Source organism: Ailuropoda melanoleuca, chromosome 5, assembly GCF_002007445.2.
Source record: "Ailuropoda melanoleuca isolate Jingjing chromosome 5, ASM200744v2, whole genome shotgun sequence".
In the NCBI taxonomy this organism is placed as follows: Eukaryota; Metazoa; Chordata; class Mammalia; order Carnivora; family Ursidae; genus Ailuropoda; species Ailuropoda melanoleuca.
In genome coordinates, this window is record NC_048222.1 from 26729381 (window position 1) to 26755908 (window position 26528).

At 52.5% G+C, this 26528-nt stretch overlaps 5 protein-coding genes across 8 annotated transcripts; 3 read left to right on the forward strand and 2 right to left on the reverse strand.

Moving 5' to 3' along the window:
• Nucleotides 1-2139: 2139 nt before the first annotated feature.
• Nucleotides 2140-4185, forward strand: LTA (lymphotoxin alpha). 2 transcript variants are annotated; one of them, XM_002930033.4, is made up of 4 exons: nucleotides 2140-2237; nucleotides 2617-2721; nucleotides 2806-2911; nucleotides 3147-4185. In XM_002930033.4, exons 2-4 carry the CDS (start codon nucleotides 2626-2628, stop codon nucleotides 3557-3559), a joined length of 615 nt encoding a protein of 204 aa, XP_002930079.1. In that variant the 5' UTR covers nucleotides 2140-2237; nucleotides 2617-2625; the 3' UTR covers nucleotides 3560-4185. The 2 variants fall into 2 exon arrangements, with proteins under 2 accessions (XP_002930079.1, XP_034516356.1); XM_034660465.1 differs by having other exon boundaries at nucleotides 2227-2353.
• Nucleotides 4186-5503: 1318 nt separating this feature from the next.
• On the forward strand, nucleotides 5504-8366 carry TNF (tumor necrosis factor). Its single transcript, XM_002930032.4, has 4 exons — nucleotides 5504-5875; nucleotides 6379-6424; nucleotides 6615-6662; nucleotides 6959-8366. Exons 1-4 carry the CDS (start codon nucleotides 5690-5692, stop codon nucleotides 7378-7380), a joined length of 702 nt encoding a protein of 233 aa, XP_002930078.1. The 5' UTR covers nucleotides 5504-5689; the 3' UTR covers nucleotides 7381-8366.
• A 1726-nt stretch (nucleotides 8367-10092) lies between these two features.
• On the reverse strand, nucleotides 10093-12271 carry LTB (lymphotoxin beta). Of its 2 annotated transcripts, XM_019792840.2 has the most exons (4): nucleotides 11861-12216; nucleotides 11397-11448; nucleotides 11140-11214; nucleotides 10093-10710 (listed from the first exon to the last, which is right to left on the reverse strand). In XM_019792840.2, exons 1-4 carry the CDS (start codon nucleotides 12023-12025, stop codon nucleotides 10256-10258), a joined length of 747 nt encoding a protein of 248 aa, XP_019648399.2. In that variant the 5' UTR covers nucleotides 12026-12216; the 3' UTR covers nucleotides 10093-10255. The 2 variants fall into 2 exon arrangements, with proteins under 2 accessions (XP_019648399.2, XP_034516357.1); XM_034660466.1 differs by lacking the exons at nucleotides 10093-10710; nucleotides 11397-11448 and having other exon boundaries at nucleotides 11861-12271.
• On the reverse strand, nucleotides 11140-19858 carry NCR3 (natural cytotoxicity triggering receptor 3). 2 transcript variants are annotated; one of them, XM_034660467.1, is made up of 8 exons: nucleotides 19519-19858; nucleotides 17989-18333; nucleotides 17745-17852; nucleotides 17466-17628; nucleotides 17041-17226; nucleotides 12316-12444; nucleotides 11397-11448; nucleotides 11140-11214 (listed from the first exon to the last, which is right to left on the reverse strand). In XM_034660467.1, exons 1-4 carry the CDS (start codon nucleotides 19559-19561, stop codon nucleotides 17576-17578), a joined length of 549 nt encoding a protein of 182 aa, XP_034516358.1. In that variant the 5' UTR covers nucleotides 19562-19858; the 3' UTR covers nucleotides 11140-11214; nucleotides 11397-11448; nucleotides 12316-12444; nucleotides 17041-17226; nucleotides 17466-17575. The 2 variants fall into 2 exon arrangements, with proteins under 2 accessions (XP_034516358.1, XP_019648395.1); XM_019792836.2 differs by lacking the exons at nucleotides 11140-11214; nucleotides 11397-11448; nucleotides 12316-12444 and having other exon boundaries at nucleotides 17053-17226; nucleotides 17745-18333; nucleotides 19519-19851.
• Nucleotides 15566-17044, forward strand: LST1 (leukocyte specific transcript 1). Its single transcript, XM_011216725.3, has 4 exons — nucleotides 15566-15717; nucleotides 16072-16173; nucleotides 16421-16443; nucleotides 16830-17044. Exons 1-4 carry the CDS (start codon nucleotides 15708-15710, stop codon nucleotides 16962-16964), a joined length of 270 nt encoding a protein of 89 aa, XP_011215027.1. The 5' UTR covers nucleotides 15566-15707; the 3' UTR covers nucleotides 16965-17044.
• Nucleotides 19859-26528: the final 6670 nt, after the last annotated feature.

The window sequence follows — 26528 nt, forward strand, 5'->3', positions numbered from 1 at the left end:
TAGCCATTCAAAACCCTCAAAATGAAAGCATATTAACATCAATAAAAATAATCATGATATTTGAGATAGCCAGTTATTATTTTCTCAATCTTCTGAAACATGGATAAAATCATCTTTAGAAACCTTGCTTTTTTTTTACTTACAAATTAAGTGAAAACTGGCTCATGTATAAGAATGTTCATATCAACATCTTTCATAGTAGCCAAAAACTAGAAAGAAACCAAATGTCCATCAACAGAAGAATGGGTAAATAAGTTAGAGTATATTCACACAATAAACTATTACATCATAATGAAAAAAAACCCATACTGATAAATGCAACCATATGGATGAATCTCAGAAACATCATGATGAGGGGAAGAAGCCAAACCCAAACAAGTACATTCTGTGTGGCTTCATTTTTATGACATTCAAAAGCAGGAACAACTCATCTACGGGGATAGACGTCAGAAAGTGGTTGGTTGGGGTGCCTGGGTGGCACAGCGGTTAAGCGTCTGCCTTTGGCTCAGGGCATGATCCCAGCGTTATGGGATCGAGCCCCACATCAGGCTCCTCTGCTATGAGCCTGCTTCTTCCTCTCCCACTCCCCCTGCTTGTGTTCCCTCTCTCGCTGGCTGTCTCTATCTCTGTCAAATAAATAAATAAAATCTTTAAAAAAAAAAAAAAGAAAGAAAGAAAGTGGTTGGTTATCTTTGGAGGGTGTCAACTGGGAGAGGGGCATGAAAGAAACTTCTGGGGACCTGAAAATATGTTGAACTGGGTGGTGGGTACATGGCTATAAACAGATGGAAAAACTCATCAGGCCGGAAACTTAAAAGACGTGTGCTTTACTGTACCCCAGTTAAAAGGGGGAAATCTTGAATAGTATCCCTGGCTCTGCAAACGCGGCTTCTGGACAAGTCCTTTGGTTGTCCCCACCCTACCCTAGCTCACCACCCTCAAGCCCCATCCCGTGTGGAATTCCAAAGCCTTCCCTATAGAGAACTTTGGAAGTTGCTACACTCCTCAATCCCAGAGTGTGTGTTTGTTTGGGGTTATATAAATCTGATCTGGGGCACCTGGGTGTCTCAGTTGGTGAAGTGTCTGCCTTTGGCTGAGGTCATGATCCCAGGGTCCTAGGATCAAGTCCCACATCAGGCTCCCTGCTCAACAGGGAGTCTGCTTCTCCCTCTCCCTCTTCCCCTCCTCCCTGCTCATGCTCATGCTCTCTCTTGCTGGCTCTCTATCTGAAATAGATAAATAAATAAAAATCTTTTCAAAAAATAAATTTATATAAATCTGATCTGGGACGCCTGGGTGGCTCAGTCGGTGAAGCGTCTGCCTTTGGCTCAGGTCATGATCCCAGAGTCCTGGGATCAAGCCCCCAAGTTGGTCTCCCTGCTTAGTCGGGAGTCTACTCCTCCCTCTCCCTCTGCCCCTCCTCCCTGCTCATGCTTTCTCTCTCTCTCTCGAATAAATAAATAAATAAAATATTAAAAAATATAAATCTGATCTGTAGAGGCCACCTAAGGTGGGGCAAGGTGGAGGACATCCTCCACGAGTGAGGTGGGACCTCGTCATGCGTGAGTGCATGGCAACATCTTTCGGTAGGAAAGCCGTGACATTTATCTTCCAAACCAGGACACTTGTGAGAGCAAAAGGGAGATCCATGAACATTTTCACCAGGACAGCAGGCATAAACCAGAATATCCCGGGGAAAGGGGTATATAATGCAACTTCTTGGTAGAAAACCTGCCAGACGATCAGGAAAGTACACATACTGGGACGCGTGTGACTTGAATCATTTGGGACAAGGATGGGGGTAGCAGAGGAGGAAATGGGCGCCGAGAGTAGCCTGTAATCACCCAAGGGTGCAGAGGTGTTATGTATAATCGCTCTTCAGGGAACCGGTCCTCCAGCCCACGCCCCAGCTGCTCCCCCCCCTCCCCGAATTGACTGTCCCTTCTCTGGAACTCCTAAGCCTGACCCCGCTCCCTGGCCCCCCAGCCCACAGTTCTCCTGACCCCGCTCCCTTTCCCAGAACTCAGTCGTCTGAGCCCCCAGCCTGTGGTTCACTCCTAGGCCTCAGCCTTTCCTGCCTTCGACTGAAACGGCAGCATCTTCTAAGCCCTGGGGGCTTCCCCGGGCCCAGCCCGGGGCCTAGAACCCGCCCGCCGCCTGCCACGCTGCCACGCTGCCGCCGCCGCTTCCTCTATAAAGGGACCCAGGCGTCCAGGCCCAGGGGCCCCGCATAGCAGGTGAGACTCTCCCGCCCCGTCTCCTTGGGCCGCCCAGGCGGCGGACTCCCCTGGGTGCTCTGCCCCTCTGCCTGCGCCCTGGCGCCTCCGGTGCCTCCTGCCTGGGCTGGGCCTCGGTGGGTTCCGTGTGCTTTGTTCCCCTCTCTCCGACTCTTCATCAGTCAGTCTTTTTTCTCTCTGTCTCTGTCACACGCTCTCTGTTTCTGCCACGATCCCTCTCTGTTCCCTTCTCGTGCCCCCCTGCTCCCGCGGGGGTTTTCCTGACTGCATCTGGCCCCCTTCTCTCCTCTGTTGCCCTGGCTCTCCCTTGGCTGTCTGCCCGGCAGGAGGCCGTTATGCAGCCCGCGCCCCGCCCCGCTCACTGTCTCTCCCCCTGCAGGCTCTCCCCATGACACCTCCTGGACGGCTCTACCTCCTGAGGGTGCGCGGCGCCCCCCCCCTCCTCCTCCTGGGGCTGCTGCTGGCCCTGCCGCCTGAGGCCCAGGTGAGGCAGCAGGAGAATGGGGTCTGCGGAGTGGCCGGCCAAACTTTGGACCCTAGAGCCACCCTCCACTCTCTTGTCCCGTAGGGGCTTCCTGGGGTCGGCGTCTCACCCTCAGCTGCCCGGACTGCCTACCAGCACCCTCAGAAGCACTTCGCACCAGGCACCCTCAAACCAGCTGCTCATCTTATTGGTAAACATCACCCTGGCCCCCCGGACATGTCGCCCCCAGCTCTCCTCCTACACCCCATTCAAGGGCCCGCCTTCAAGGGACCCAGCTTCCCCCACCTCCCAGAACAGAGGTATCCCACTGCCATCTGGGCTCCCAGCCATCCCCCAGGACCTCGGCCCAGCACCTACTTCCTCAGGGATTAAGACTGCTGACCCCCAGGTTCTTGACCTCTCGCATCCCCTCTGGCTCTTCCTAGGAGACCCCAGCACCCAGAGCTCACTGCGCTGGAGAGCAAACACGGATCGTGCCTTCCTCCGACATGGCTTCTCTTTGAGCAACAATTCCCTCCTGGTTCCCACGAGTGGCCTCTACTTTGTCTACTCCCAGGTGGTCTTCTCTGGAGAAGGCTGCTTCCCCAAGGCCACCCCCACCCCTCTCTACCTGGCCCATGAGGTCCAGCTCTTCTCCTCCCAGTACCCCTTCCATGTGCCTCTCCTCAGTGCTCAGAAGTCTGTGTGCCCAGGGCCACAGGGACCTTGGGTGCGCTCTGTGTACCAGGGAGCTGTGTTCCTGCTCACCCAGGGAGATCAGCTCTCCACTCACACGGATGGTGTCTCCCACCTACTCCTCAGCCCCAGTAGTGTCTTCTTTGGAGCCTTTGCTCTGTAGAAAAATCCAGAAAGAAAAATAATTTGTTTTGAGAGCTTCTCCCCATTTTGCCTCCATTCCAACCACTTCAAGGGTCACTAAACCTCTCTTTTGACTCTTCCAATAGCCTCAAGTCCCCCCTGCTCGTGTTACCTGGAGCTTCCAAAAAAGGAATTCTAGGCACCCCAGGGGACCATACCTCCTTTCAGCAAACCCCAATGCTAGGCTGAGGATTTCAAGTCTGCCTAGAAATTCCTGCCCAGAGCTCTTCATCTGTCCTGCCAGTCAAGGAGGACCTAGCCCTGGACATGGAGGGGGCAGACACCAGGAGGAGCTTGGGTGGACGACAGGGGGCATGGGAGGGGGAATTATTTATGAAGGGAAAAAATTAAATTATTTATTTATGGAGGATGGAGGGAAGGGAATAATAGAGGGCCACCAGAAGAGAGAGAGAAATACGCCCAAGGGATGACGAGAGAGAGGAAACATCGGCATAAGGATAACCCCATTGAAGAGGAGACAAGCGTGGCTGAGACACCGGGGAACTCCAGAAGGAAGCAAAAGATTCTTCAGGTCCAGCCACTGCTTGACTGAACATCCCATGAGGAGACATCTGCACCTTCAATGAAGCCCAATAAACTTCTTTTCTCTGAAATGCTGTCTGACTATGTCTGTCTGTCTGGGCGGGGAGAATTTCCCAGGTCCCTAAGAAAAGGAAGAAGGACAGGGGCCTCAGAAGAGACAGGAACTGTGGACTACAAGGAGATGAAGGGGCCTTAGGAGCTCTGGGGAAATGTGGCGGGATCACAGGGTGAGGCAGCCAGACTGCAGCAGGGAAGCCACAGGATAAGCTGGGAAGAAAAAGGAAAAGTGGGGGTCCAAGGTCTGGAGGAGTAGAGGTCAGGGGACTACTGGCAGATATGGCCATGTGTAGAGGCTCTGAGGAATGGGGGTTACAGGAGTCCTCTGGGGAGAAGTGACCACACCAAAGGGTGTTCAGGACTATGGGGGTGGACATGGGGACCCTCTGGAAGAATGGAGTGGGAGACCCCCAAGGCTGGGGGGATGGGGAATACAGGAGACGTTTCAGGAAACATGGTCATGCAGAGGGGCTCTGAGAGCTAGGGCTATCTCCAGAAATCTGGAGGGTGCTGGAGTTCTTTGGGATACATGGCCACACACAGGGGCTCCAATGGATGGGGGCTTCATGCAAAAATCAGGCCCCAGATTCCCTTGGAAGCCAAGACTGAAACCAGTACTGCTGAGTCCCTGGTCAGAATGAAAGGAGAAGGTCTGCCCTCATGGGGTTCGTGAATTCCCAGGGTTGCTTTCGCTCCCACTGGGGCTGTCCCAGGAGTGTCCCTGCCATTTACCAACCCTTCCCCAGCCCTTTCAGAGACCCCATCTACATCCCCCACCTCAAGCTCCCTTCTCTCAAGCTCCTTTTTCCCCAGGGACCCAAACACATGTCTCAGGCCCAGCATAGCTTTCCCACCAAGTTTTCTCCCCATCAGGTGCTTGGCTTTCTGAAGCCCCTCCCATGTTTAGCTCTACACCCACCTAAGTCCAGTCTGGAAATCAGAGGAAAACAGGCCACCGATCTGAGCCTCAAAAAAAAAAATGGAGGAAATGGAAATTGGGGGCAGAGGGAAACTGGGGTGCAGCCTCCAGGGTCCTACATACACTGCAGTGACTGACCCAGCAAACCGCCCTCAGAATCCAAGTGGGGAGGGTAGGAAGTATCCTTGATGCCTGGGTGTCCCCAACTTTCCAAACCCCCACCCCCGCGATGGAGAAGAAACCGAGACAGAAGGTGTAGGGCCCACTACCGCTTCCTCCAGATGAGCTCATGGGTTTCTCCACCAAGGAAGTTTTCCGCTGGTTGAATGAGAGCCTTTCCCCGCCCTCTTCTCACCCCACGGGCATATAAATGCAGCTGTTTGCACACCCAGCCAGCAGAAGCTCCCTCAGCGAGGACACCAGGGCACCAGCCAGGAGAGAAAGAAGCAACTCCAGATCCCCCTGGAAATAACCTCTCAGACGACACACCCCCCTGGGACAAGCAGCCAGGCAATTCTCTCCCTCTAATACACACTGCCCCAGGGCTCTACCATCTCCCAGCTGGACTTGAGCCCCTCTTCCAAGAACGCCATGAGCACTGAAAGCATGATCCGGGACGTGGAGCTGGCCGAGGAGTCACTCCCCAAGAAGGCAGGGGGCCCCCAGGGCTCCAGAAGGTGCTTGTGCCTCAGCCTCTTCTCCTTCCTCCTCGTCGCAGGAGCCACCACGCTCTTCTGCCTGCTGCACTTCGGCGTGATCGGCCCCCAGAGGGAAGAGGTGAGTGCCTCACCAGACTCGGCTCATTCTCCCACCCAGAGAGAGATGGGGTGGGGGCAGAGGTGTGCTGATGGGGACCGGTGAGAGAGAAAACGGGGAGAAAGATGGGGAGGCAGAAAGAGACATGGAGAGAGATGGGGGAAGAGAGAGAGGGAGGAGCCCACAGAAGGTGCACTGAATGCTTCTTGAATGAATGAATGAGCCTGCAGACTTCCGTAAAGAGAGATGTCGAGGAGAGAGATGGGAACAGAACAAGTGATAGGAATAAAGATGGTGAGACAGAGAGATGTAGACGATATGAGAGAGATAAGGGGAGATGTGAGGAAAGAGATAAGGAAAGATGAAGACAGGGTGTCTGGTTCGCGGAGGACACTCAGTGAAAGTATTGTGGAATGGAAGAATGGTGAGAGAAAACTAGGGTACGAGCTACATAAAGCAGCCTGGCTGTTTCTCATTTAGGGGTGACTTGCTCTGTTGCTAAACCTCCTTCTTTTCTCCAACAGCTCCCAGATGGACTCCAACTAATCAACCCTCTGGCCCAGACAGTCAGTAAGTGTCTCCAAAGCCCCTCTCCTGATTCTGGGCTTGGGTGGGGGAGGGTGGGGGTTGGTCCTGGGATAGCAGCAGTGGGGGAAATTCAGGGTTTTGGTTTGAGGGGAGGAGGCATGGAGGTCAAAGTAGGGGGATCTTTTCTGGGAAGCTTAAGGGTCTCACCTTTTCTTTCTTCTTTCCTCCTTAGAATCATCTTCTCGAACTCCGAGTGACAAGCCTGTAGCTCATGTTGTAGGTAAGAGCTCTGAGGATTCGGCTGGGGGATGGTGAAGCAGACAGCGTGTGGAGGCATATGATTTGGGGGCTGTACTCAGGCTGAGAGTAGACAGACCTTGGAGATGGTATGAGAAGGACTCACTGGCCTTGAGGGGGATACTCAGAACCTCATGGCCAGATGGGATGTGGGAAGACAGACAGAGGGGACAGGAACCGGATGTGGGGGGTGGGCAGAACTTGAGGGCCAGGATGTGGAGAGTGGAACTGACAGGGTCACACTGACTCACCCCTCCCTCCTTCTCTCCTTCCCTCCAGCAAACCCCGAAGCTGAGGGGCAACTCCAGTGGCTGAGCCGGCGTGCCAATGCCCTCCTGGCCAATGGTGTGGAGCTGACAGACAACCAGCTAATAGTGCCATCAGACGGGCTGTACCTCATCTACTCCCAGGTCCTCTTCAAGGGCCAGGGATGCCCTTCCACCCATGTGCTCCTCACCCACACCATCAGCCGCTTCGCTGTCTCCTACCAGACCAAGGTCAACCTCCTCTCTGCCATCAAGAGCCCTTGCCAAAGGGAGACCGCAGAGGGGACTGAGGCCAAGCCCTGGTACGAGCCCATCTACCTGGGAGGGGTCTTCCAACTGGAGAGGGGTGATCGACTCAGCGCTGAGATCAACCTGCCTGACTACCTCGACTTTGCCGAGTCTGGGCAGGTCTACTTTGGAATCATTGCCCTGTGAGGGGGCGGGACATTCATCCTTACCCACCTCAACCCCTTTATTATCCACTCTCTCTGACCCCCTCATCCCCTTCTGGCTTAGAAAGAGAATTAGGGGCTCAGGGCTGGGCCCCAAGCAACAACACTTAGAAACCTAAGATCCAGGGATGTGCGACCCAGACAATGGAGCACTGGCCACCACCAAGAATGTAAACTGGGGCTTCCAGCACTCGCTGGAGACCTCAGGTTTGGATCGTCGAATACAACTTGAAACACTTGGAATGTGGGGGTCAGGGAACCTTTAGTTCTGGCTGGAACACTTCAGAACATCCATTGAGAAGATCTCACCTAGAACCTGACATGAACGGACCTCAGGCCTCCCTTTCTTCGAATGTTTCCAGACTCTTCCTGAGAAGGAAAGCGCAGTCCCTCCTACATGGGGCCAGCTCTGTCTATTTATGTTTGCACTTGTGATTATTTATTATTTATTTATTATTTATTTATTTACTGATGGATGTATTTATTTGGGAGGTTGGGGTGTCCTGGGAGACTGAATGTAGGGGCTGCCTTGGCTCAGACATGTTTTCTGTGAAAATGGAGCTGAACTCGAGGCTGTTCCCACCGGGCCTCCTGGCCTCTGTGCCTCCTTTTGCTTACGTTTTTCAAAAATATTTATCTGATCGAGTTATCTAAATAATGCTGATTTGGTGACTGACTGTCGCTACATCGCTGAACCTCTGCTCCCCAGGGGAGTTGTGTCTGTAACCGCCCTACTGGTCAGTGGCGAGAAATAAAGTGTGCTTAGAAAAGAAACACGGTCTCTTTCTTGGAATTACTTCTGCATCTTCCTCTCCTTGGGGGTGGATGGCCACTCCCCGAAGTCCTCTCTCTACAAGCCTTAAGATCCCTGAACCTGGGCCACCTGGGTGGCTCAGTGGGTTGGGCGTCCGGCTCCTGATTTTGGCTCAGGTACCCCTCAGGCTGGTGGGATGGAGCCCCGCATCTCAGCAGGGTGTCTGCTTCTCTCCCTCTCTGCCCCTCCCTCTGCTCACTCGCACATGCACTGCTCTCTCTCGCTCTCTCTCTCAAAGAGATGAATAAATCTTAGAGAAGAAAAAGACCCCTGAACCCATAAAAAAAATATAAATAAAAGTTTAAAAAAAAAAAAAGATTCCTAACACCGCGCGGTTCAGGGGCCTGCGGGGGCTCAGGAGACCCTGCCTGCAACAAAGGCCCGGCACAGAGGCCCCTCCCACCGAGACCGGAGCCTGAGCCTAATCGCTTCTCCCTCAGGGCATGGGAATTTCCGACTCCGGGAATTCCGACGGGAAGTCCTGCACCTTAAGCGCTCAGGTGAGGTTTCCTGCTGTTGCAGCCTGCAGAGTCTGGGAAGGGCCACATTCTCATGCGCCTGAATCACAGCCAAGGACTTCCAGACCTTCCGGCATCAGGGCTCTAAATCGCCTGATCCCAGGCTCCCCCAGCAGCCCTAACTGTACACCCTGAATCAGTTACTGGGCCTCATCTCCCCATGAAGACAGGAACACCTTCCGCATATGCGGCCACTCGAGAACAGCAGGCCTAAGCTACATAGCCCAGCATAGCCCTTGGCATAGTAAGCATTCAGTGAATTCTGACTTTCTTCTTTGTCCAGGCGCCAGCTGTTCTATCTGCTTCCATCTCTCAGTGAATGGAATGGAAGAGAGGAAAGAAAATTTAAAAACAGGAATAGGATGCGAGTGAAGGACTCACAGGCCAGCTCTCACAGATGTTCTTGGTGAATGATGAGGGGAGGGTCATGAGGTAGATGGGCTGGAAAGAGAAAAGCACCCTCTCTCCTCAGGAAAGTTCTTCTGGACACAGAGTCACACACAAATATGGAGTCCCCACTGGGTTAGGAAATTGGGCTTTCCTTCCTGCCAGGCTGCTGGGCAGGGGAAACTTGTGTGGTATGCCGCAGGGGTGGGATGACCCACTGGGGTGACCTACATAGGGCCTTGGGTCCCTCTCTGCCTTCCTCAGCCTGGAGCTGAAAGTCGGTCATGGGGTGCTTGGGGTGAGGGGGCTGCTGTTACTCACCCTGGGGCCCCCACACTTGCCGACGTATGGAAAGCGGACCTGAGGTGTGAACAAGGGGTGAGGATTTTCCATTTCACCCTGGACAGGGCCGTTGGTCCCAGATTTTCTTCCTCCCTCTCCTCCCTGGCATGGCCCTGGTGTCCCAGGCCCTACCCTTCGGCCTCCTCCCTCACACCCAATGTGCTGTGGGTTTTTCCTTGGAGGACAGTTGACTGTGGGGTAGCGGCTAAAAGGGCCTGCAGGCAGCCAGGCAGGCCACAGGGAGGAAATGCTAGGCCCTCGGGGCTTCGTTCCTCTTCCCCAGCCTGGTTCCTCCGAGCAGGGCTGGCCTTCCCCAGTCAGGATCCTTCTCACTGTTGGAAGGAACCCAAGAGAAAAGAATGCAGGTGGGGTCAGTGAGGACTCCGAGGATCTGAGAAGGAAACTTGGAGATGCTTTGGGGTTTGAGGAGATCCCCTTCTTCCACTTTCCCACTGGGCTAATGTGGGGGCAAGTTCATTCAGAGACAGGTGGGTGGGAAACCAGCAGATGGCCTTCTCAGGGGGCAGAGGCCATAGGAAGTGATGTGAATTGTCTCGAGCAACCAGAAGAGACTATGTAACTGCCCCCTGCGTACCCACGCTGAGTCAAGACAGGTGAGACCTGGGCACCCGCGTCCGGCAGCACTAACGCTTTACATTCTTTATTTTCTTCAGGTTCGCAATCAGTTTCCAGACAGTGTCCTGCATTTTCCCCACCGCCACGGGGTCCCTGGAGTCTGGGTCCCCAATATCTGGGCTGAGTCACACGTCCCTACCAGGCAGTGGCTTCCCCCGCCCTCACCCCACCATCACCGCCCCAAAGAAGGTCTTCCCTCTCCTGTAGTCCACCATATCGGGGTGACTGATGTTGACGTACACCCTCTCGCCCCTCCGGAGCTGCACCAGGCCGCCGAAGCCCACGCTCGTGTACCACAGGGGCCCGTACTCGCGCGTCCGGGCCGGGTCCGAGACCGGGGTGACGGTCTCAGCGCCCTCGAGCAGCAGCTCGGGGGTCCCCGGCCCATAGGCGCCCCCCGCCCGGTACAGCCGGCTGCGCAGCGTGACCGAGGGGTCCAGCGGGCCCCCGCCGGCAGGGGGCGCCCGGCCCCGGTAGCCGACGTGACAGTAGAGGTAATAGAGGCCGTCCTGTGGGAGCGCCAGCCCCTCGGCGCCCGAGAACTGCGTCCCGCTCCTCAGAAACGCCTCTTCTTTCTTCGCCTCCCAGCCGAGCCCCTGCCCCTTCGTCCAAGCACCTGCGGAGAAACGGGGGCCTGTCGGCGCTCGGGACCCCGATCCCGGAGGAAGGCTCCAGGCCCGGGACTTCTGGGAGGGTGAGCAGGAGGGAGACGGAGGGCTTTTAACCCCCCGCAGGAACCGAGCCGGGGGGCGGGGCGAGGGCGTGCAGCGCCACCTCTGCAGTGATTTGGGGGAGGGGACCAAGGGCACCCGAGTGTGGGGTGCGGAGCGCGGTGGTGGCGGGGGGCGGGGGGAGATCCAGGCGGGGTTTTGACAGCTCCAGGAGGGAAGCAAGAAGATGGAATGCGGGAGGAGCGGAAGGTGGGCACTTTAGGGACCCTGGGTGGTGAGGCAGGTCGGAAACCGAGCCCTGCAATAAAGGAGCAAAGGGACTCTAACCGTGGGCAGCAGCGCGGGCACCCTTGGACTACCTATGAGATCCTTACCTATGAGATGGGCGGCTGGGAGCCTGGAGCTGGAATCTGTTTCTGCCTCCTTCTCCTCTGGCAGCTCCTGTGACCCTGGAAGGGGGGCAGAGTCCACGATTGGGAGCTAGGGCAGCCTTCCATGCTTGGCCCCCCCAAGAAGACAGGGCACCAGGGCAGGCTTCCGGGGAGGAAGAGTGCATGGGGTGATGTAGATGGATGGAGCTGGGCATCCCTGAGGGGCTGAAGGGTGGGGGGAGGAGATAGTCTGCTCTTACCCAATCGCTGCTGGGCCTGGGCCTGGGTCCCCGGGTCAGCGGTCCCTGTTACCTGGGTGGGTGGGGTCACAGTGCCCAGAGTTCAGTGTTAGCTGATGCCAGCCCCACCCCTCCCAAGGTAGACCGAAGCTCCAGAGCTGTGGTTTTTCCTACCAGTCCCATCCCCCAACACAAACCTCCCTGGGAGGGACAGCAAGCACGGCATGTGCACTTGGGCAGAGACGGAGGCCTGAGTATGTCTTGGGGAAGAGGAGAGGAGACAGCCAGAGAATACGAAGGAGCTTGGAACTATCAGGACACAACAGCATCACAGGAACTTGGAAAGATGACCAGCAAAGAAGCAGACAAAGCATCCCCACTGGGGACAGACTGAGCAGGATGAGACCAGAGAGCCCCAGGCATAGCTAGAGGTAAGTGAGCCTCAGCAACGTTCAGCCCCTCCAGGGCTTGTTGCAGCTACTCACCAGTCCTCCTCCCTGGTCCTGGGGCCCCAAGGCCAGCACAGCCAGGACAGTGACAGGCACAGCCAGCAGCAGGGTCACCAGGGAAGTGGCTCCTGCCACAGCCAGCAGGAGGCAGCCCTTCCCCTGGGGCCTCCTACCCCGGCCCTCTAGCCCCAGTGCCCCCATTGAGACTGAGCCAGGGCCAGGGCAGGGGGGCTTTCATACCTCGGGGGTGGGGCCACCCCCTCCCCATAGACCTACACACCTGGCTGGGACTTTCCACACACCCCTGCTCCCCTCACCCAGCTTCCTGTTTACCCAGAGCTGGGGTGGGGCAGCTGGATGCCCGGGTTCTCTGAACTGGGGAAGGAGTTGGGGTGAAGAGACAGGCTTGCAGGGAGAGCTGGAGGGGGCCTTAGAGATCTTCTGGTTCAGCAGGGAGGGAAACTGAGGCCCAGGGAGGGAAGGTAGCTTACAGAAAGTCAGGCAGCACAGCTTTGCGAGGAAAGCACCGCACTCCAGATTTCCAGGGCGGTCTGGATCCTTCTACACCCCAGTGGTGGGTGCTGGAAGGAGGGCTGTGTCCTCTTCCCTGAGGTCAAGGGCTGGGATAGGAGGACAAAAACTGAGGTCTGGAGGGATGGATATCCGAGTCCCTTAGAAGAACTTATGCCCGCATTAGACCAATCTCCTCCTTCCATTCCCTCGCTCACCCCTAACCCCCAGAGCTTGGTGAGAAGCAGAGTTAAGCCAATCCGCAGAAATAGCAGCTGAAAGGGGCCTCAGCCTCCCCACTGACTATTGACTCACTGAGGAGGGATGGAAATGAGCATTACGTCCCTTGCTGCACAGAGTGTAGATGGGAGAGCAATAGGGCACGGCCCCAACCCTCAAAGAGCTTGCTGTCTAGAGTGAGCCCCATCCATTTAGCAGGTGCTGACTACATGTTTATGAACAAATGAAGGAAGGACAAATGAATGAATGAGGAAGCAAAACAGAGCAGCAACGAATGGTATGGTAGACAGTGCAGTGGGAGGAAAGACCAGGTCCAAGGAAGTTGGAGGTGGTCTCAGATCTCGTCCCCTTCTTGGTGACATCTCTGCAATTAGGTAATAATAATAATAATATGTAGCTATTATACAAATAGCACTTAGCAAGTGCTTGCCACCGATCGACACACTTATTTTTTAATTTTGTTTTTTAAGATTTTATTTATTTATTTAACAGAGAGAGCGAGCACAAGCAGCGAGAGCGGTAGGCAGAGGGAGAGGGAAAAGCAGGCTCCCCGCCGAGCAAGGAGTCTACTGTGGGACTCAATCCCAGGACCCTGGGATCATGACCTGAGCCGAAGGAAGGCAGATGCTCAGCGACTGAGCCACCCAGGTGCCCCTGATCTGCATACTTTATATATAATAATTCTTTTAATCCTGACAAAACTCTAAGAAGAAACTGAGGCACAGAGAGGTTAAGGAACTTATAGAAGGCCACACAGTAGTGGCAGAGTCAGGATTTGAATCCAGGCAGTCTGGCTCCAGAGCCTTGACCACAAGACATTTTAAAAAAACAAAACATAACAAAAAAAACCCTGAGTGCTGACTTCAGATTTGTGCATTTTAATGTATGTAAATCTTGCCTTCCTCAGCCCCCCAAAAAAGAAATGGGGAAACAAAAGCTGGATTCGAGTCACTGATAAGCATGGTAAGAGGTTTAGGGGTAAAATGTGTACTGCTGTTTGCAACTTTGAAGGGTATCCAAAAAATGAGATAGATTGGTGGGTACGTGATAAAGCAAATACAGAAAACTGCCCATTTTAGAATGTAGGTGGTAGGGATATGTTCACTGTAAAATTATTTCAATTTTGTTCTACTTGAACATTTTAATAATAAAATGTGTTAAAAAAAAACGTGAATATTGTCCTGCTGTCCAACATGGGGAACATTGTGGATGGGGAAAGAGGAAAGAAATGCCAGAAAGTTTCTGAATTTGAAGAAGGAAATGCAAATGCACATGGACCCAGGCAAAGATTATCCTCCTTACCTCCTGCCTCCACATGAGCTCCCCAGTCTTCACCCTTCTTAAGGACTGGATGTGCAATCCTCCAGCACCCAACTTTCTCTCTATCTCGGTGCCACTAAGAGGCCATCATCCAGGTCTCCATCCAGAAGGTCTCAGATCACTGCCCTTATTTTTGTGCTCAACATCAGAATGCTGCCTCCTACAGGAAGTCCACCTAGATTGCCCTCACTTCCTTTCCCAACACCAACTTGTCACCAGCTTTCTGTCCTGGGCTATCAGCAGTACTCATGTACTCCTGTGCATCCATCTAGTCTAGCTGCCGCTGATTCTGTTCGTTAATCAGTCACGTGCCCTGCTAGGTACAGCCCCAGAAAAGCAGGCAAGTTACCCCAAATCTACCAGAGCTCCCAGTCTGACGCGGGGGCCTGGGTGTGTGTCTACGCATACGCACTGGGTCGTGAGCTCTTGCGGATGCAGGGCGAGGGGAAGTTGGGGAGAAGCTAGTCAGGGAAGGTACTTGAGGAGGTGTGCACTCACTGACTGCTTGCATAATCAATAGGACGGCTGGAGCTGAGGGTTATAGGCTTCCTCACAGTCCTACGAGTCTGAAAGGAAAGATGGTGTAACCCTAACCTTCAAAGCCTAACTTCCTCTCCTGACGAAGCTAGGGAGGCATCCAGACTGGGGGAGACGTTAAAGCCAGAGGAGGGGCAAGAATGTTTGAAGTGGCAACACCTCTCCACCCAGGCAGCTCGGAACAGTCTGGAGTCTGTCTGTCCGCAGGCCACAGGCTCTGGATAAGCTGGGAGAGAGCAAGAACCCTGGTGGGGAAAACGGGGTGGGGAGGGGCAGTCACACCCCACAGTGAGGGGAAGCTGAGATGACGGAGAGAGAATGGTTTTGGGGTTCCCTGAGCCTTGTAGGCATCTGCTGTTCAGCCTCTGTCTCTGCTCCCCAAAGGATTAAATACAATCCACTCTGCCCCCACTTCCCCTCATGGCGACTGCAGGCCCTCCTCTCGGCCTGTGTTTCTGCTCCCCCACCCACCCACACGCACACCCCAAGCATTCCTCTTGAGCCCAGGAGGGTCCCAGTTTCCAGACCCTGGTCAGTGCAGCTGGCTCTGGTGGCGTGAAGTCGGTAACACCCCTCGTTGCCCTCAAACAGGAACCAGTGGTTGCAGGGCAGGAAGTGCCTGAAGGGAAGTTAGGGGGCCCAGAAACTCCTCCATGCCCCACTTCAGCCCCAGCAGTATCTGTCTGTGGGAAGTAGCTCCCCACACCAGCCAAGCAGGGCCCTGCTCCCCAGAGTGGCTCTGGGCTGAGGGAGGGGCCCCGGCTGCCAGGTAGCACTGGACACCACCCTCCCTGTGTTTCACTGGTCCACACTCACACTGGAAACCCTGGTTCCTCCTCCTCTGTCAGCCCCTCACCAGAACCTAGAACTACCCAGTGCTGGAGAGGCCCCTATGAACCACCTAGAAAGCCTAGGGCAGAGGAAAGGGGGTATGCTCAGGAGCTCTGGGGTTCAAGGCCAGCTCTGCCACTTCTAGGCTGGACCTCCTTGTAAGAGTCTGGACTCGAGTCTCAGGGTCCTCACCAGGGAAATGGGCACCATAGTACCCTCCGTTGTGGGGGTCAGCGATGACGAAGGGAAAGTGCCCGGGGCAGGGTTGGCACATCAGTGGGGCTCCTCAGCTCTGGAACGGTTATAACAGAGGGCCCTGCACTTTACAGATGAGGAACTTGAGGCACGTGACTTGGCTCAGGCCAGTTAGCCTCGCAGAGCAGGGCTAGGTTTCCTGACCTCCAGGTCAGTCTTCAGTGCTCGACCTAATGGCAGCTTGTAAGGAATGGAGGGAGGTAAGGTAACCCTCTGCACAGGGAGGGTGGGGGGTGTACAGGGAACAGAGGATAGAAAGCAGTATATGTGCATTCTTGAGTAGATGGCCAGGGGACAGCTGGTGTGGGTGGGCAAGGGACCTCCTGGGGAGACCCAGAGACAGCAGAGATGGCAGTGGGAAGACTCTGAGGGGTGACAGGTCATGGGTATGAGTGAGTAACTGGTGAGAGATGGGCACCTCTCGTAGGAGGTCAGGTAACCCGACCTGGGGTGAGGAAGCTGAGTATGTTTTTCTGCCTCTAAAGCTGTTGGAGAGCAGTTGGGGTAAGCCGAAGGGGAAATGGGTCCCTGATACCTACCCCTTTTCCCTGCAGGTCTATGCCCTTACCTATATGGTGGGAGCTTGGGGCTGGGGGGGCTCCTGCTCCTGGCTGTGGTCATTGTGTCGGCCTGTCTGTGTCGGCTCTATCGGAAAGGTGAGCCCCATCGCCCACAGCAATGCCCCAGGTCGCCCCACCCACACCCTTTCCTACTGCTTTCCCTGAAGTCCCCGTCAGTTCCCACCCGCCCTGGGAGAGGAAGGTGTGAGAGAGGAGAGTGTCCGAACAGAGAGGCCGGGGTTTTGGCCATGGGAACCACAGAGATGTCAGCAAGGGAGGAAAGCCCCTCTGGGGTGGGGGGAGTGCGAGGACAGGGTCTGCTGAACTGCTTCTTTTCTTCCAGTGAGGAGGCTGGAGAGGAGCTGGGTGAGTCTGGGGGCTGGGAAGCAGGTGATGGGGGAAGAGGAGGCTGAGGGCTGAGGCGGGTGGAGGCAAGAGAAGCAAGGGAAAGCCGGGGCGTGAGAGAGCCGGAGAGGAGGAGAAAAAAGAGGCAGAAAGAGAGAAGTAAGAATGAGAAGAGCTGAGAGAAATGGTGTAGAGAAAGGAACAGGGTAAGAGAAAGAGAACAACAGAGACCCAGGGAGAAGAGGCAACGAGAGAAGAGTGCAGGGGCTCAGGCCGGTGGAGACAGAGGGCAGGGGGCGCAGAGAAGGCGGTGAGGTACGGTGGGGGGGGGGCAGCAGCGCGCAGGAAGGACCAGGGGAGGGGGACCCCCTGGAGACCTCCCAGCAGCACCTTCTCCCCGGCCCCAGGCCCAGCTCTCAGAGCAAGAGCTCCACTACGCATCTCTGTTGCCCGTGCCCTGCAGCGAGAGGCCGTACCTCAGCCGCAAGGAAGGCGCCAACGAGGACCCCAGCACCGACTATGCCTGCATTGCCAAGAACTAAGCCACTGGCGCTCCCCCAGTCGCCCCCCTGAACCCAGGCGGACCCTGTGGTCTACCCAGTAAAGACCGTGTCTCACCACCTTCCGTGTCTCAAGCTTCTCAGTCCAACTCAACTCCGTCCCATTCAACAGGGCCACCATCAAAACTTAAGCGACTTATCTTCCCACCCGTTCTGGGGTCGAGTAGTGATTTCTTAGGTGAAGAAGGGTGTTGAGGAACCCAAGCTCCCCTGAAGGCCAGAAAGAGTACTCGCATGGGCCTGGCTGGAATGGGGAGTTGACACGGAGGGCTCATCAGCTGGGATGCTCCCCGTTTCTCAGCAGAACCCACCTCACCCTCCTGCCCCCCACACAGGTGGAGGTGCTGAGCCCCGGGAAGGTGGTGGGAGGGGGCTTCAGGCACAGTTACTGGGAAGCTCGCTCCTTGGACTATTCCAGGCCCGGCTTGGTAGAAGGGAGAGTTAAGAGTCGGGGGACCCCAGAGATGGGCATACTGGGAGTACCTGGAGAATGGAAAAGGAAGTACATGAGACTCTTAAGTAGGCGTTAGCAGCAGGACAGAGGAGGATTTATTGGGGTCTCTTGAAGAGAGTTGGATGCCTGGGGTCTGGAATCACTCATCAGAGGCCATCTGAGGAGTGGCAGTGTGTTCCAGGTGACGGTGGCCTGCAGGAGAGACGACAGGAGTTGCTCATTGCTGGGCGCCGCGGCCCTCCTCTTGCTGCCCTCTGTCTCCCCCTCCTCCAGCTCTCTTCCACCGCTGCCCTGGCCCCCTTCCTTACATTTGCCTTGGTAATAGACGGTGCTGCCCATGGCCACACAGATAAAGCCGAAGGCATAGAGTCCAGCCCGAAGGAGGAGGACTGTGCTGGCCCCTAGCCGAGGAGGTCCTGCATGGGGGCGGTAGAAGGAAGGGGGGAAAGGGGCCTAAGGAAGAAGCAGGCACAGACCCAGGGAGGGACAGAGAGCAGGGGGCCTCAGGGAAAGACTCCCAGCTTCCAGGAAGAGTGGGGCCTCCCATCTCACCTTTCTCTACCACCAGCAGAGTCCCATTCCCTGTCCCAACACCTAGGCCCAGCACCTCCACCCTGCACACGTAGACTCCAGCATCATAGTCTTGGGTGTCCCAGATGTGCAGCTCAGCCTGATGGTCACAGAGGAAACGGGAAGAGGAAAGAGGGGCCAGGCGGCCCCTGAACTCTGGGGTCCCATTCTTCACTTCCTTCCCTGGGGCCACCTTGTCCCGGTACCACGTGACAGAGCCAATGGCCAATTTCCCTCGGCTGGCATTGAAGGAGCAGGGCAAGAAGGCAGAGGTGCCCTCCTGGGTACGAATCTCAGGGGGCTGGAACACCCAGAGAGCACAGGATCCTGGCAGGCAGAGAGAAGAGCCAGAGAAACACCTCCCCAGTTACAATATAGAGAAAGGACAAGAGAGCTCTCAGTAGAATATCCCAGCTCCCCCACCACGGAGAACCCAGAGGAACAAGCACTTTGTTACCTCATGAAACCCCTTCCTCTCCAGCAGCCTCATTTCTTAACATTGCTTGTTAAATAGTTTTTTCAAATCCTTTCCTATACCAACTCTCATCCTCACCCCATCCCATCATTCTCCAGCTACATTCACTAGTAGTGTCTTGCTGAAACTTAACCTGTCCCATTGAAATTGGAGCTAATGAGTGTGGCTGCCTCATAACTAATAATTAAGTCTATTATTCCAGGTATTATTTTCACACAGTACACCACCCTTGCTACTTTGTTTTCTGTTAAAGAGCATTAACTAATAAAGGTGAAGACATAGCAATAATTGATTGAAATCCTTCTTTAACTCAACCAAATTGATGAATTAAAGCAATTAGTAAAATCTCCTATCAGATTCTCCAGTTCTTGAAATCTACCCGCCGTGCTTCTATTTCAGTGGTTCTTAAGCTTGAGAGCACATCAGAAATCACCTGAGTGTCTGTTAAAACAGATTCCCGGGCCCGATCCCCCGAGTTTTTTACTCAGCGAGTTTAGCGTAGGGCCTGCGAATTTGCCCCAGGTTCCCAGCTGAGTCTGGAGTCTGCACTGCATTTAGTTCATGGATAGGGCTGATAGTTAACGTCTCTCGGTTAGTTAAAATCAGTTTCACTAAGAAACTTCCCTTTGAGTTAATTAGGTCTCCCAAACTCCTAATTACATCTAGACCCGAGATAATAAGCCTTGTTTAACAGGCTTATTAAGCTCATCAAATTAAAATTGACCCGTTCAAAAAAATTCACCTCTTCCTCCCTTCAAGCCCTTTACCCTGGTTCTTCAACTTTATCTTCCTGCGATGTGGCTGAGAAGAAAGGACCGCTGAGATGGAAGTTGGAGTATGACCCCCCCAATGGGCAACACGGAGAAATGGAGGGAACTGTGAACTGGGGGTTTCCACGTTGCTTTCGCTTCCAGAGGACCCCACCCGCTCCCACTCTCCTTTCCTGGCCACTCCACTCAGGCCTCAATGTCAGCCTCTCCCATCCTCACTCCTCCCAGCCCCACACCCCTCAGGGTTCTGGGAGAAAGCCCTCTCACCTGGATGGACCACAGTAAAGATGAGCAACAGCATCCGGGTCATGTCAGAGGCTGTTCCAGTTGGCAAAGGGGACCTGAGAAGTAAGGTCTGGGTGGAGAAAGAACCACCCACTGCTTGTGGCCTGGCCTTTGGTCACCAGAGGCAGGTGGGGAGCTTCCTATGGCACACAGGACTCACACATCACTTATCGAGAACCTCAGCTGTCTGGGACCGCGGGCACCCCATGCATGCCTCCCTGAGGAGAGAGGATGCTGCTAACGGCAGTATCTGGGTCATTAGGAGGCGGGGACAACACATGGTCAAGCGGCCTAAGTTTTTTGAGAGGGAGGGTAGGGCTGAGATGACAGCTCACACTAGGGCGGGTGGGTGAGACCAGGATGTGGTTCCCCTACCTTCTGAGGTTCAAGAAGACTAACCCTTTACCCAGAATAAGCCGCCAGGAGCCCTCCTGGGCCCAGACCTAACCGACTCCCCCCTCTCTTGGCTCAGCTGTGCCCAGGCCCACCCCATCTGTTGCCCTCCCTTTAGGCTGGCCCGCCCCCAGGACTGCTCTAGAAATTCTATCATGGAGGGGATTAGGAGAAGCAAGCTGATTGGTGATGGTAGCAGGCGGTTGCTAGGGACTTTGTTTGGAAGCTCATTTGCATAGCAATCAACCTATTTTACTTAGATCGCGTTGACTTGGGTGGTTTGGCCGAGCGAAAGCAACCGCTGGAGAGGTCTGGACTCATTCATATTCAGATCTCCATTAAAGGAATAAACCTCTCGCTGAGGTCTGCTCTACTCCTTGAGTTCTGCAAGTACTTGTCGCCCACTGGTAAACCCACTCATCTATTATTTTATTCACTGTTTAGCTAGCTTTTCTTTTTTTTTTTTTTAAGATTTTATTCATTTATTCGACAGAGATAGAGACAACCAGCGAGAGAGGGAACACAAGCAGGGGGAGTGGGAGAGGAAGAAGCAGGCTCCTAGCGGAGGAGCCTGATGTGGGGCTCGATCCCATAACGCCGGGATCACGCCCTGAGCTGAAGGCAGACGCTTAACCGCTGTGCCACCCAGGCGCCCCCTAGTTATAAGATCTTGAACAAATTATTTAACCTCTCCGAACCACCTACACAAGCACGTGCACCGCATAATCTGGGGAGGACTGACTCAGCCAGCCTCCATCAGTAGACGGGCTTCCTCCTCAGGGCCTCTGACCTGAGGGTGTGGAACGGAGGTGCCATGGCGAGGCAAGGGCTGCCCCCTGGTGGTCAACGGAGCATGGGGCGGCCTGAGACACCGTTGGGTGGTTTTTCCCGAATGGGCCTTAATTCCAGCTTCTGCCCAGTTCCTCACCTTGCATCGTCCGATCAATAGCCCATGTCCACCCCAGAGAGTCAATGTGGAGGTAACTGTCTCTTCTACTCAACTATGAGAAGCCCAAAGTTTGAGGAGGGAGTAGAGATCATCACCAGTGGAGTGGGGGTGTAGGGCTGAACTGGCCTGAAGATAAAGCTCCCTACTTTCACAGTACACACACAGGGCACTGCTCCACGCCCCAGGACAATGTGTCTTAGCAGTGAAGTCAGCCTAAGTTGGAGTCCTGGTTCCACTACTCACACATCTGTGAGATGAGAACAACATCTGTCAATTTCCAGACTTCACTGTACTGGATGTTCAGTGTGTGTTAGCCCCCAGTGCCTCCCCAGTCTGGGGCCAGGATGGCAATTGTAAGAGCTGTGCCTGAACTCAGGAATTCCTTGCTCTCTCCATATCTTGTCTCTACCTAAGATTTCCAATATCCAAAAATGTGGATTCCAAAGATTGTACTTGGATTTTTTTAAGTCCATCTAGAAGAGGGGTGCTTGGGTGGGTCAGTCGTTAAGAGTCTGCCTTCGTCTCAGGTCATGATCCCTGGGTCCTGGGATCGAGCCCTGCATCAGGCTCCCTGCTCAGTGAGCCTGCTTCTCCCTCTCCCTCTGCCTGCTGCTCTCCCTGCTTGTGCTCTTTCTCTCTGTCAAATAAATAAATAAAATCTTAAAAAAAAAAAAAGTCCATCTAGAATAAATCCTGGCATATCTGTAGATTCAGGGACTGTTTTCAATAGCTCTGAGACTCTCTAGGGAACTTTAACCTGCAGGATAGGAAATGCTGCACTAATCAGCCCAAGGATGGACTTTTCCAAAAGAAACTTTTACTGGGGACTCAAGAGGAAGGGCAACAAATAAAGAAGTTGTGAAGTGGCTGTGCACCCGTCTTGGGTCTAACTTCTTTATTTATTTTGAAACCAACTTTTTATTTTTTTAAAGATTTTATTTTTAATTAATCTTTACACCCAACATGGGGCTTGAACTCACAACCCCGAGATCAAGAATCACCTGCTCCACCACTGAGTGGGCCAGGTACCCCTCTGGTCTAACTTCCTTGACACCTCACCGTGGGGTGCCTTGAGGGTGGTCAGAGCTCAGAGCAGGAAAAGAGGTGAAGAAGGCCCAGAAGGAACTCTGGAATCCCAGCCCAGTGATCCCATCTTATCAGGGGTTTCCTCCTGTGTTGTTAGTGGTGAGATGTGGGTGACTTCTCCTCTGGCCAAGTCCCTATAAACATTTTCAACGAATTAGGGGCCCCCACGTTCCACTTTCAGTCTCTAACCACAGCTTCTCCTCTGAGGCTCATGCATCGGACCTCACCACCTTCCGCCCCCTTTCCGTCATGGTCTAATCTCCTTCACACTCACCAAAAGCAGGCGGCTAACTCTCCAGTTTCCTCTGTATTTCAACATCTGCCATCTCTCTGGGAGACTTCATGTCCACATAAATGATATTTTTAAACACTGAAATATAATTATATACAGCAAGATGCAGATCTTTTTTTAAAAACGTCTTTAAGTGCACAGATCTTAAATACACAGTTCAATGTTCTCTGGCAAATCTACACACCCCTGTAAACAACACTGCAAGTGAGATACAGATCATTTCTATCACTCTAGAAAATTCCCCCATGCCTCTTTTTGGTCAATCCCTTTCCCCTCCCAGAAGCAACCACTGATTTATACCCCTATAAATGTATACCCCTATATTGCACCTCTATTCTTGAACTTCGTATGATTGTAATCACATAGTATACACTCTTGTATCCAGCTTCTTTCATTCTGTGTAACATCTGTGAGATTCATCTGTTGTGTTTATCAGTAGCTTGTTCCTTTTTTTTTTTTTTTTTTTTTTTTTTTTTTTTTGCTGAGTGGTATTCCATAAAATGGAGGTACCACAGTTTATCCACTCACCGGCTGATGTACAAGTGGGTTGCATGAACATTCTCGTACACACCTTACAAATGATTTTTCTTTTCTTTCTTTCTATTTTATTTTATTTTATTTTTTTTTAGAGAGAGAGAGTGTGTGCGAGGCAGGGGGAGGTGCAGAGGGAGAGAATCTTCAGCAGACTCCATGCTGAGCACAGAGCCCAACTCGGGACTCAATCCCACGACCCTGAGATCATGGTCTGAGCCGAAATCAAGAGTCAGATGCTCAACCGACTGAGCCACCCAGGTGCCCCAATAAATGATTGTTCAATACACTGATTTCGCAGTTGCTTTACCTGGTCTATTTCAACCATCTCCTTGCTTCTACATGGCCTAAACCTTAGACCATGTCACCATGGAAGTTGCTCCACTTTGGAATCTTACCACCCTTTTCCCAGAGAAATAAAAGCAACTGGACCTGAGTCTCTCCAGACTCCTGTACTCTGTACATGTGCTTTCACATGATTCGGCTGTTGGCAGACTTTTGGGTTCTTTCTCTCTCACTTTCATTCAACAAATGCGAGCATCTACCATGGGGCTTACCTAGGCAATCCTGTTGTAGCCAGTTTTAACTACTGCTTATTCTCTGTCCAGACTCCAGTCTATATCTCCGTGTCAGTCTACACCTTCACCTGAGGCCTCTTTCTTGAGATCCAAGTCTGGACTATCTAGCTGTCCTCTAGACATCTCCTCCAGAGTGTTCCACAGGCATTTCAAAATCATCAGCTTCAGCTCCTAGTCCCCATCTCAGTGCATGGAAGCACAATCCACCCGTCAGTTAAGGCAAAAACCTGGGATTTATATTTTTCTGCCTTCTACTTCAATTCCCCCATCCAAATAATCTCTAAGTCCTGTCCATTCTGCCTCGAAAATAACTCAAGTATCTTCCCATCCCTTAATTGTCACTGCTAGTTAAGGCCCTCGTCATCTCAGGATGAAATAGCTTCTCTGATGGATGATGTGGTTTCTTCTCAGCATCCATTCCATACCTCCCTCTCCAAGTGTTGGGGCTCATCCATCCATTCAACAATGGTTTTACTCCCACATGCTGACATTCTGCCTCCCTCTTCCCTTATATCTTTCTTCACCTCTCCCCTTCTCTCTCCTATCTCCCACATCTCTGTCCACGACTCTTTCCTCTCACCATCTTTATTCATATCATTTGTTTCTTCCCTAAGTCTCTACTCACACCCCACATCTCTCCACACATCTTTACCCCCTCCCCCACATCCAGCTGCTTGTTCACTAGTTCATTCATTCAACAAATATTTGGTGAGCACCTTCCGTGTGCCAGGCACCTGTCTCTCCATCCCTCTCTTTCTTCCCCCACTTCTCCCCACATCTTGTTCTGTCTCCCCATCTTTCCCTGCATTTTCCCAGGACATCTCTTTCTCCCAACCCATCTCTCATTCTCTTTCTCCTCCATTTCTCTCTGGATGGGAGAATGAGACAAGGCTGGCAAGGCACTTGCCCTCTTCCTCTGGGCGCTGATCACTTCTTTCCTGAGAAGCTTTCCCGGACTCCACCAAGGCTGGCTGGGACCACTCCCAGTCGCCCTCAGATTCTCTGTGCCAGGTTCTTTACTGAAAAAAACAAAAAAAATTAATCTAAAATATTAAAGGAAAACTTTAACTCACATCCGTCAGAAACTGGTAAATCAAACAGGCAATTACGAAAGGCAAAGAAGAGTGAAACCAGATAGTTAACAAGCTTGATCTAAGGGAAATATGTAGAATCTTAGAAAAACTAGAAAATATGCATTCTTTTCAGCTACAACATAGACATTTAGAAAAAAGAATCAAAATTATATAGAATACAATTGCTGACCAAAAGCCATGACAATTTAAGAGCAGTAACAAAGAATATTTATTAGATGCTTGGAAAAAAATTTAAATGTTTTCTAATGTATTTTGAAACTTTAGAAACCTACCTCTAAATAATTCAAATGTTAAAGAAAATATAATAATAGAATTTAAAATACTTTGAACTGAACAATAGTAAAAATCCTGCCTGTATAAACTGTTGAGAGCTCCTTGCTCTGCGGGGAGCCTGCTTCTCCCTCTGCCTGCCTCCCCCTGCCCCATGCTCTCCCTCTCTCAAATAAATAAATAAATCTTTAAAAAAAAAAAAGAGGGGGCACCTGGGTGGCTCAGATGGTTAAGCATCTGCCTTCAGGGGTGCCTGGGTGGCTCAGCCCTTAAGCGTCTGCCTTCAGCTCAGGTCATGATCCCAGTGTCCTGGGATCCAGCCCCGCACTGGGCTCCCTGCTTGGTGGGAAGCCTGCTTCTCCCTCTCACAATCCCCTTACTTGTGTTCCCTCTCTCGCTGTCTCTCTCTGTCAAATAAATAAATAAAATCTTTAAAAAAAAAAGAAAAAAGTATCTGCCTTCAGCTCAGGTCATGATCTCCAGATGCTGGGATCAAGCCCCCGGTCTGGCTCCCAGCTCAGCAGGGAGTCTGCTTCTCCCTCTCCCTCTGCCTCTCCCCCTGCTTGTACTCTCTCTGCCTCTCTCTCTCTCATGAATAAATAAAATCCTTAAAATAAATAAATAAAAGAAAAAAGAGAAAGAAAAAGTTTGAAAGTCATTGAGTTGGACAGGTATTTCAAGAAATTAGAAAAAGAGGGGTGCCTGGGTGGCTCAGTCACTTGAGTGTCTGCCTTCGGGTGAGGTCATGATCCTGCAGTCCTGAGGTGGAGTCTTGCATCAGCCTCCTTGCTCAGCAGGGAGGCTGCTTCTCCCTCTGGCTGCTGCTCCCCTGCTGCTCTCACACAGGTGTGCACGGGCGTGAGCTCTCTCTCTCTCTCTCTCTGATAGATGGATAAATAAATAAATAGGGTATTTAAAAAAAAGAAATTAGAAAAAGAGCACAGAGTAATCATAAAAAATTAAGGAGGAGGGGCGCCTGGGTGGCACAGCGGTTAAGCGTCTGCCTTCAGCTCAGGGCGTGATCCCGGCGTTGTGGGATCGAGCCCCACATCAGGCTCCTCCACTATGAGCCTGCTTCTTCCTCTCCCACTCCCCCTGCTGGTGTTCCCTCTCTCGCTGGCTGTCTCTGTCTCTGTCAAATAAATAAATAAAATCTTTAAAAAAAAAATTAAGGAGGAAAATAATAAAGATATTTTTAGAAATTAATGAAATAAAAAAGAAACAATAGAGCAGGAAACGTTTTTAAGTATTTATTACATATTTGTGGAGACTAGTAATATTAAAAATCTCTGACCAATTTGATTATGCAAAAAGGAAAAGGGGAGAAAAGGCATACATACACAAAAATAAATAATTTAAAGGGAATATAATGTCAGATACAATAAATATTTACATTGCAAATTTTGATAAGATTAATAATTTTCTTTTTTAAGATTTTATTTTTTTATTTGCGAGAGAGAGAGAATGAGTGGGGAGAGGGACAGAGGGAGAGGGAGAAGCAGGCTCCCTGCTGAACAGAGAGCCCCAAGCAGGGCTCCATCACAGGACCCCAGGATCAGGACTTAGCCAAAGGTGGACGCTTAACCGACTGAACCACCCAGGTGCCCCAAGATGAATAATTTTCTAGAAAAATATATGACCACAGTGACTAAAGAAAAAATGAAAAGCCTGATATACCTATGGCCACTAAAGAAATTCAATAGGTCTGGGGCGCCTGGGTGGCACAGCGGTTAAGCGTCTGCCTTTGGCTCAGGGCGTGATCCTGGCGTTATGGGATCGAGCCCCACATCAGGCTCCTC

What these genes read in the sequence shown, in the direction of transcription:
- NCR3 (XM_019792836.2), bottom strand. Translation starts at nt 19,561, where the DNA reads ATGACCCGGATGCTGTTGCTCATCTTTACTGTGGTCCATCCAG. An exon ending in CTTTACTGTGGTCCATCCAG is followed by an intron (nt 18,334 to 19,518) that starts GTGAGAGGGCTT and finishes TCTGCCTGCCAG; the next exon opens with GATCCTGTGCTCTCTGGGTG. An exon ending in CGTCTATTACCAAGGCAAAT is followed by an intron (nt 17,629 to 17,744) that starts GTAAGGAAGGGG and finishes TCTCTCCTGCAG; the next exon opens with GCCACCGTCACCTGGAACAC.
- LTA (XM_002930033.4), top strand. Translation starts at nt 2,626, where the DNA reads ATGACACCTCCTGGACGGCTCTACCTCCTGAGGGTGCGCGGCGCCCCC. An exon ending in CCCTGCCGCCTGAGGCCCAG is followed by an intron (nt 2,722 to 2,805) that starts GTGAGGCAGCAG and finishes CTTGTCCCGTAG; the next exon opens with GGGCTTCCTGGGGTCGGCGT. An exon ending in ACCAGCTGCTCATCTTATTG is followed by an intron (nt 2,912 to 3,146) that starts GTAAACATCACC and finishes GGCTCTTCCTAG; the next exon opens with GAGACCCCAGCACCCAGAGC.
- TNF (XM_002930032.4), top strand. Translation starts at nt 5,690, where the DNA reads ATGAGCACTGAAAGCATGATCCGGGACGTGGAGCTGGCCGAGGAGTCA. An exon ending in CCCTCTGGCCCAGACAGTCA is followed by an intron (nt 6,425 to 6,614) that starts GTAAGTGTCTCC and finishes TTTCCTCCTTAG; the next exon opens with AATCATCTTCTCGAACTCCG. An exon ending in GCCTGTAGCTCATGTTGTAG is followed by an intron (nt 6,663 to 6,958) that starts GTAAGAGCTCTG and finishes CCTTCCCTCCAG; the next exon opens with CAAACCCCGAAGCTGAGGGG.
- LTB (XM_019792840.2), bottom strand. Translation starts at nt 12,025, where the DNA reads ATGGGGGCACTGGGGCTAGAGGGCCGGGGTAGGAGGCCCCAGGGGAAG. An exon ending in AGGACCAGGGAGGAGGACTG is followed by an intron (nt 11,449 to 11,860) that starts GTGAGTAGCTGC and finishes CCACCCACCCAG; the next exon opens with GTAACAGGGACCGCTGACCC. An exon ending in CCCAGCCGCCCATCTCATAG is followed by an intron (nt 10,711 to 11,139) that starts GTAAGGATCTCA and finishes GTTTCTCCGCAG; the next exon opens with GTGCTTGGACGAAGGGGCAG.
- LST1 (XM_011216725.3), top strand. An exon ending in GTGTCGGCTCTATCGGAAAG is followed by an intron (nt 16,174 to 16,420) that starts GTGAGCCCCATC and finishes CTTTTCTTCCAG; the next exon opens with TGAGGAGGCTGGAGAGGAGC. An exon ending in GGAGGCTGGAGAGGAGCTGG is followed by an intron (nt 16,444 to 16,829) that starts GTGAGTCTGGGG and finishes CCCCGGCCCCAG; the next exon opens with GCCCAGCTCTCAGAGCAAGA.